The sequence below is a fragment of the Hypomesus transpacificus genome, chromosome 3 (assembly GCF_021917145.1).
Source record: "Hypomesus transpacificus isolate Combined female chromosome 3, fHypTra1, whole genome shotgun sequence".
Taxonomy (NCBI): Eukaryota; Metazoa; Chordata; class Actinopteri; order Osmeriformes; family Osmeridae; genus Hypomesus; species Hypomesus transpacificus.
In genome coordinates, this window is record NC_061062.1 from 6,839,690 (window position 1) to 6,848,601 (window position 8,912).

The window sequence follows — 8,912 nt, forward strand, 5'->3', positions numbered from 1 at the left end:
TGGCAGTCAGGAGGGGAGGTGAGGGAGGGTCCTGGCCCTCTGGCAGTCAGGAGGTGACAGAGGGTCCTGGCCCTCTGGCAGTCAGGGCTCTACTGCTAGCTGCAGCTAGGCCTGGATATTTTAAACTCTTCAAGTCTGTCTGCATTTAGACGGCGTGCTAAGGACTACTGGTATTAGCACACTACTACTAAATGCTGTATATTTATCGCGTGTATTTGTATTCTCCTATACTGGATAATTTGTATTTTGCAGTTACCTCTGGCACTTTTCCAGAGAGATTTACATTTAGTCCTTTGGCAGATGCTTTTATCCAAAGCGACTTACAAGAAAGAGCTTTACAAAAGGTGAATAGGTCAATGATCATTAACGACGAGGTAGCCCCAAAAACAATGTGGGTAGCCAAAACATGAAGCATACATTGTGAATAGCAAATCAAAGGAGCATGTAGTGAAACAAATTCGAAGATCAATAAAGTTTGGTTCTACTCTACTCTGCTCCATTCTGTTGTTGTAGTAAGTCCTGTCCATTTCTCAAACTATGCTAATCTCTCACTTCACCCCACTCTGTCCTGGTACCCCCCCCTCCCCAACAAGCACCCCCCCCCCCCCCCCCCCCCGACACCTCTCCCAAGGAGGAAGGTGGAGAGAAGGGGGAAAAGCTGATCAAAGGCCCATACACAGTAGCCCCTTTAACACAGCCTGTTCAAGGTGGGAATGTTGCACCTTTATGCCGCCTCACAGTTCTGTATAAAAGGTACAAACATGGAATGGGAGGTCATTCTTGTACCGGGCCCGGCATTGATACGGTGGTGGAGGTAGTTCCAGAGCTAAATCACGTCTGTGTAAAAGGGAGAGCCGGCATGGCGTGACAACACACACTAACAACGACACTGACGTCATGCCTCTGATTCGGGAACGCCAGCATGCTGCAGTATCTAAAACCACTCAGGCCGGCATCATGCTGGCTGTGTTTGGTTTGGTGTAAACAAACAGAGCTGGTATGAAGAGGTTAGTGTGGCTTAGAGCTCCCTATCTGCCTGCTCTGACCCCCTCACCAGCTCTTGACTTTGACAGTCAACTGACACCCGCCCTCCCCTTGTATGACCTCCCGTCTACACCCCTCTCCACCCCTCTCCACCCTCCGCCCCTCCCCCCAGCTCTGCAGAGCTCCCAGCCCTCCCCCAGGGGTGAGGCACAAGCAGCACCACACTGTGGGCTCCGGGCTGGGGTGAGGGTGGCAGAGTTGTGTCCTGTGGCTTTGTCGAATCGACCGAGCATGAGAAACACAGGAGACGTGAAGCCCTTTTTACGGATCCCCTTCCCATGCAGTCGTGAGAATGACCACAGGAGTACCCGGAGCAATCCGTCCTGCCCGTCCAAACAAAACAATCATCTGAAGTGAGCCAGAAATAATACAATAATACAGGTTCTTCCTGTGTTTTTAAAAGCTCGTTGTTCACTGTCCCTGTGCTGCTGGGGGGCGTGTTTAAAACCACATCCTGTTGTTTCACTCGGGCCCTTCGTGAGAGGAACCGAGTCACAGGAGAACCGTCAAATGTTCAATCTCAAACTGCTGTGGTAATCACTACACATTACTGGGCCCGTGGTTCAGATGGGTTAGATCACTGCACATAGCTGGGCGCATCGTTCAGATGGTTTGAAAACACTTCAGCACCACAGGTACAACCTTTCATTTCATGGTATGTGGGTGTGTTTGAACCTGAGGCTTTTTTTGAGTCAGTTTGCTGTTTTGTTGGAAGAAAACCTGAACTGGATCCATTTCCCTGATGAGGTTACATAATTCACATATTATTGTCAGTGAAGCCTTGTGACATTTTTAACTCATGCAAGGCACTTAGTGAAAAATGTGTGTGTGTGTGTGTGTGTGTCTACAGATCTCAACATACACACAGAGAAACGTGCAAAGAATAACATTTACACATGAATATCACTGGACTAGAGGCAAGATACATCATAACTGTCCTAAAGAGACAAGGCTTTGAGAGACCGTACTGGAGACAAGATTTATCCGTGAGGCAGTGCCCAACCTGTCCACAGTGCCGAGCTTTTGCAGCGTCACATTCTGCACAGTGCTGGGAACACAGGCAGCAGCAGGGCAGCAGAGCAGCAGGGCAGCAGGGCAGCAGGGCAGCAGGGCAGCAGGGCAGCAGGGCAGCAGAGCAGCAGGGCAGCAGGGCAGCAGCAGGGCAGCAGGGCAGCAGAGCAGCAGGGCAGCAGGGCAGCAGAGCAGCAGGGCAGCAGGGCACTGCAGGGCAGCAGAGCAGCAGGGCAGCAGCAGGGCAGCAGAGCAGCAGGGCAGCAGCAGGGCAGCAGGGCAGCAGAGCAGCAGGGCAGCAGCAGGGCAGCAGAGCAGCAGAGCAGCAGGGCAGCAGCAGGGCAGCAGGGCAGCAGAGCAGCAGGGCAGCAGAGCAGCAGGGCAGCAGGGCAGCAGGGCACTGCAGGGCAGCAGAGCAGCAGGGCAGCAGCAGGGCAGCAGAGCAGCAGAGCAGCAGGGCAGCAGCAGGGCAGCAGGGCAGCAGAGCAGCAGGGCAGCAGGGCAGCAGGGCAGCAGGGCAGCAGAGCAGCAGGGCAGCAGCAGGGCAGCAGCAGGGCAGCAGGGCAGCAGAGCAGCAGGGCAGCAGCAGGGCAGCAGGGCAGCAGAGCAGCAGGGCAGCAGCAGGGCAGCAGGGCAGCAGAGCAGCAGGGCAGCAGGGCAGCAGAGCAGCAGGGCAGCAGCAGGGCAGCAGGGCAGCAGAGCAGCAGAGCAGCAGGGCAGCAGGGCAGCAGAGCAGCATATCTGTCCAGACTCTGGCCTCCTCCCTCTCTCAGTGTGCCTGGAGGGCTTCACAGGGAGGCAGAAACAGGGGGGCTGGTTTGTTTTACTGATGGCGGGAGGGCGCGGGGGGGAGAGGCCCCTTTCTCTATCTCTCTGTGTCTCTGGGGCTGGGCTAGTTCTTTCTACTTAGTGTCGCTGAAGGGGTGGGGGGAGGGGTGGCCCCGCGTCCCCCTCTCCGAGCGGAGGAAGCGTGACCAGCAGCAGCTGTTGTGTCACAGCTGTCTCTTTGTGTCCCTGTGCGTCTGAGGAGGCCTGCTGGACTGCTGTGCCGACACGTCACCCCAACCCCTTCTCTCTCCCTTTCTCACTCTCTCCCTCTCTCTCCCTTTCTCACTCTCTCCCTCTCTCTCCCTTTCTCACTCTCTCCCTCTCTCTCCCTTTCTCACTCTCTCCCTCTCTCTCCCTTTCTCACTCTCTCCCCCTCTCTCTCTCTCTTTCCCCTTCTCCCACTCTCTCTCTCTCTCTCTCTCTCTCTCTCTCTCCCCCCCTCTCTCTGTCTCTCTCCTCTCTTCTTTCTCTTTCCATCTCTGTCCCTCATCTCTTCGTAACTCTCTGTATGTCTCTCTCCCTCACTCTCACCCTATCTAACGTCTCTGTACATTCAGATCAGTAATGCTGTTTTCTCTGTGTAGTCCTCTGAGGCAGTGCTCTCTCAGAGGGTTCAGCAGGGTCTGCCACGGCCAGTCAGGGCTGAAGGTTCCCAGCAGCTGACAGCAGATGCAGGCAGGCTGAATGACCCAGAGCAGTTAATAAGTCCCCAGCCTAGTCCCTAGACACCAGGGACATGAGTCCCTGACTGTACTGTTTATGCATCCCTAGAACTCCCTGTAAACAACAAATCATCTAATATATGAAACATAGCAAAGTTTCTCACTAACGATAATGTTGAAAAAATAAACTATTAAAAAAAAACGATGATCTCTGTTTGTCATAAAATTCTAATCCGACATCGGTAGTTTTGGTACTGGTCATGTTTTCTGATATAAGAGCGCCATCTGGTGTTTCGCTTACTAAACAACCCTTGTTGGTCACATGATCAATGCGGAAGCAAAACATCACATGCCCACTGACTGCCTGAACTTAAAGCAATTGCATTGAGAAAACAGTGTACCTGTCAGATATATCGTTATTTACCATCATGGTACAGTGTTTCCTAATACACACCATCTGCCCGGTCACCACACTGGCGTCGGGCGAGTGCCGTGTGCTCTACTGCCGTGTTTTTGGTCCAGAAGAAAGCGTGTTGAGTGGTAATGACCGCGAGCCCGGTCCGGAACACAGACGCCTCCTCCAGAAGGAGAAGGTGGCCGTCGTGGCTAGGTGAGTGATTTTCATGAATTAATACATCAAATAAGATTTGTTAAACAAGTATATTTTTCTACACACGAGGTTCCGGTGTTGTACCGAAATCGGTGACCTATCGAAAACTGACCAGGGGTCGCTGTTCTAATGGCTTACACTGTTACACACTCTTCAGCAAACGTTCGAGACTTACCCTAACATCGGCAAGCCATTAGAACAGCGACCCCTGGTCACAGTTTTTGATAAATCACCAAATTTGGTACAAGACTTGTAGCCTACCAGTAAGTGACAAAAACTGATTCCCGTTCGCAGTAAAGACATTTAAACTAAAAAGGGCTGGATTGGTACATCTAGGGCATAGTGTAGAAGGGGACATAATGGAGTCTTAAGTTTAATTGGAAAGTAGATCATTTATATATTTTTCAACCCAACCATAAATAATGTTAATTACAGTCTAGTTTCCAAATCCTACACAAGGATAGCCTGCAGATAATCATAATAGCCTAGTCTACACAATTGGCCACGTTCAAACGGACATCAACATCGTCTGCTCGCAGGCAGGTGCGGAGTGCCGTTACCCTCTCCCGAGAGGCGTCAGGGCGCGTGTTGGTGGAGACGGTGCTGGGAGAGGAGGCGGTGGCTCTCCAGGAGGCGGACAGCGGAGTTCTGCGGCTCCGCGCGGGCGAGCCCTTCTCCGGAGAGAGGAGTGTGCTGTGGCTCGGGGTGCAGAGCCTCGGGTTCACGTTGGTGTGCGAGCCGCACGAGAACCTCCTTTTGGCTGAGGGAACCCTGCGGAACCTGACCCGCCACTGTCTGGAGAACCTCCGAATGCTGGGAGCAGGAAGCGAGGTCAGTGCTCCACTTTCTTTAGAACCGTAAACACAAACGAATTAATAATATTGTAGGTGAAAGTATGGAGCACATGGGCCCTATAGTGCCATTGTTCATTGACATTCATCCGGCTTTAGACTTCCATTCATTCTAACATTTTATCCTGCCTTTTGATTGGTCCTAGCATTGGCTTACTGCACACATCAAGGGAAGGTTGGGGTTAGGTCCGATCTACGTTATAGTTGTGGTTTATTGACATGTTTTTGTGCGGGCCAGGTCCTGCTGAAGAGCGACCGCGTCGACGTCCTCCTAGACCGCGTGCTTCCTCACGGCCAGCTGCTCTTCCTCAACCACCGCCTCGCACAAACTCTGGACAAGGAAGTGGCCGCTTACATGACCAAATAAGTCCGGGCACCGGGTTATCAACCCTGAACGAAAACAACCAACCACAACTGTAAACAAAGTGAACCATGTGATGTGATGACCTGGCATCCTGTTAGAGGACTGCCAAGACTGCGTGCTGGTCACATTATTGGGAGGTAGGTCACCTGAGGGTGGAGGCAGGTCACATGATTGGGAAGGCAGGTCACGTGACAGGAGGGAGTACATGCTCATGCTGGGCATAATGGCCTCTGTCTGTCGTGTGTGCGCAGTTCCACCGTTGCCCAACAGGAAGTGCTGCTGCTGTCTAGTGAAGACTTACGTTCCTGTTCAGAAATCACAAGTACTGCCTTGTGTTTGTTCCCTGCTCCGAGCCTGCGGAGGCACCAACCTGCTCTGAGTTAACCATCCCTTCTGACTGGAACATGCTGCCTCAGGGTTGGACACACAGGGAGGAACCTGAACTTGGGATTTTCAATAAACTTTTGTGTAAGAGGCAGCGGCTCTCGTTGAACGATATTGCTAAAAATGTATTCATGCTAATAAACTTGCTTGAATTGTATTATTCTATTGTTTTTGTTTCTATTCTATTTGCAGAACTGCGGCAGTAATAGCATGACCTGTCCACTGGGAGGCAGCGTTTAACCACCCATTTAAAGTGTTGAGTCTGAACAGGACTGTCTTTCACACACTGCAGATAGAAGTGGCCTCCATCACCCTCACGACTCAATTAAAACTGAGAAGGATGAAATATTCAGTGCTGTTCTCGGATCATATTTTCATGAACCAAATGTTGAACCACCTCATACACATTCTACTGCAGTCAGTGTGTGGATAGGATTAGTGTTTATAAACAGCAATGTGAGAGGATCTGGATTGATGAGGCCCAGAGTGAGTACTTAATAGGATATTTCAATTACTACCGCATGAATATGTTCAGATTTGGCCCAATACTTGAGAACAATCTGACCTGTGCGGAGGTTCATGTCATGCGCTACTCCCATGTTCGTCTTGCATCAGAGGTCCTTAAGGGGTTTGTGTGTGTGTGTGTGTGTGTGCAGCGCGTGTATGTAGGGGGGAGATGGGGTGGTCACTAGAGAGGAGGGGTGGGGGTTGGTATAGAGAGGAGAGGGGGGGGGGGGAAACCTGTTTGTCCCCCCCTATCTCATCATGATCTCTGTCCAGCTGACCAGACAGAAGATGACAGTGTCACATTCAATGACACTCACTCCACCTCTCTCATTCTTTGTAACTCACTCTGTCTCCTTATTTGTCAACATCTATTTCTCTCTCTCTCTTTATCTCTCTGTCTCTCGCTATTCATCTCTGTCTTCATCTCTCCATCAATCTCCTTTTTTTTCTCTTCTCTATTTTTGACTCATGCAACAACATGTTCGCATTATTGAAGTGTGAATGGTCCCAGTGTTAGGGTTCCTATGTGTGTGTTCCCAGTGTTAGGGTTCCTATGTGTGTGTGTTCCCAGTGTTAGGGTTCCTATGTGTGTGTGTTCCCAGTGTTAGGGTTCCTATGTGTGTGTTCCCAGTGTTAGGGTTCCTATGTGTGTGTTCCCAGTGTTAGGGTTCCTATGTGTGTGTTCCCAGTGTTAGGGTTCCTATGTGTGTGTTCCCAGTGTCAGGGTTCCTATGTGTGTGTTCCCAGTGTCAGGGTTCCCAGGTGTGGGTTTCCAGTGTCAGGGTTCCTATGTGTGTGTTCCCAGGTGTGTGTTCCCAGTGTTAGGGTTCCTATGTGTGTGTTCCCAGTGTCAGGGTTCCCAGGTGTGGGTTTCCAGTGTCAGGGTTCCTATGTGTGTGTTCCCAGGTGTGTGTTCCCAGTGTTAGGGTTCCTATGTGTGTGTTCCCAGGTGTGATAGCAGAAGTTATTGTACGTGAAAAAAAATTCAATTACATATTCCCTTAACCCTCTGTCGGTGTGTGTATGTGTGACTGACGGTGTGCAATAACTGCATGGAAGAAATCACATACATATACATTAGATGTAATTTCTTTTCCCTTTCATCTGCATGCCTGCTGAATTTCAACCCTGGCTGACAGGCAGGCAGCGAGGTAGAATTCCACCCTGGTCTCTCTGGGATGTGTCCCCTGTCTCAGTCCATAACAGGATATACGCCTCACACATACCTGGTGCCACAATACATGTTCAGGATCTCTTCATGCACATTGATATTCTCATGCTCGATATTCCCATATCACTCTACACTCTAAGACGCTGTACTCTCATACTAGACACTCTCATACTCTATACTCTATTATTCTGCACCCTCATAGGTGCTCTAATACTCTATACTCTTGTTCTGTTCCACCATTCCAGATGCCTTCGTCAGGGTGGCTTCCTCCTAGCAGGCGTCTTCCTTTTCCCACAGCCGCCAACGCTCAAGAGTAGCAGAATGTGTCGAACCCTACTTCAAACAACCTAATTAATAAAGCCCAGAAAGTCATTTATTACTCAATTAACATGTTGGTGCCGATTATGTAAGGTTTATACTCACTGTGTATTATCATAAAAACACAGAGCAGCCTTCAGGGGGTTGTCAAAGTGAATTAGCTACAGGTTGGAGAATGGAACTAGAACAAAAGCTGTTCATTTGTGTTGCCTGCTCTCATTGTGTTGTAGCGTCTTGGTTCTGTCTTCCTTTCTCTCTCGCTGTGTGTTTCTCCACAAATGAATGAGATCGTTTCAAAATTAGCCAGGCTAAGTTTTAATCTCACGGTCTGTCAAAACTAGTTTACGTGGCTGAGCATGTTGCTGGTTGTGTGGGTTTCAACGCCTCTGTATAGGCTGTCTAGTAGGGACTGGCCATTATCCCCACTCTTTCCCTCTCATAAACACTCAAGAACTCAACTCCACACAGTGGGTGAGGATGGGCAAAATGTATTTTGGGGAGTGAGTTAACTAATTCTGCTGCGTTTGTTAACATGATCATCCCCTTCCACCCCCTCCCCCTCTGCCTCCTCCTTCCCCTCCCCCTCTTCCACCTGTCCCTCCTCCTTCCCCGCTTCCACCTTCAACAACCCCTCCTCCTCTTCATCCTTCCCCTCTTTCTCCCCCCCTCCTCTTCCACTGAATCACAAACAGGGAGGCTGTGTTATTGCTGTTGTGGCTCCACAATGGAGCGTGGCTGCACAGGAGGGCTTCCAGGAAGTGGGTTTGTGCACGGTGTACAATTCTACCAGGGAATTGCAATTAGGGGGAAAGTGGGTCACTCGGCACCTAGAGAGAGAGGCACAAAGCAAAGTGCGCTTGTCATGTTGTCTCCGGCTAAGCCACAGTCACTCAGCCGGCCCCTGCGTCAGGCGTTTCATCCAGGCAAGAGGGGCACCATCTCCAGGGGTCCTCACCCCATCACTGGGAGAAGGGATGGGATTTAAGCCGTCATGTCTTCCACCACCCAATCATCACACACGTTTACAATCGTTTGTTGGAGCCGGAGTATCCGTCGTCCTGACAGCTGTCTCGGTCTTTCATGTCTGAAATCATGTGTTGTTACTCCTTTGTGTTGTTAATCATGTGTTGTTGCTGCTCCTTTGATAAGATGTTGATCATCA

The 8,912-nt window shown here is 50.4% G+C and overlaps 1 protein-coding gene across 1 annotated transcript; it reads left to right on the forward strand.

The window, feature by feature from the left end:
- The first annotated feature begins 3,876 nt into the window (after nt 1–3,876).
- Nucleotides 3,877–5,917, forward strand: ap5s1 (adaptor related protein complex 5 subunit sigma 1). The gene is made up of 3 exons (XM_047015944.1): nt 3,877–4,155; nt 4,695–4,986; nt 5,245–5,917. The coding sequence occupies exons 1-3, from the start codon at nt 3,974–3,976 to the stop codon at nt 5,371–5,373; spliced, it is 603 nt and encodes a 200-aa protein (XP_046871900.1). The 5' UTR covers nt 3,877–3,973; the 3' UTR covers nt 5,374–5,917.
- Nucleotides 5,918–8,912: the final 2,995 nt, after the last annotated feature.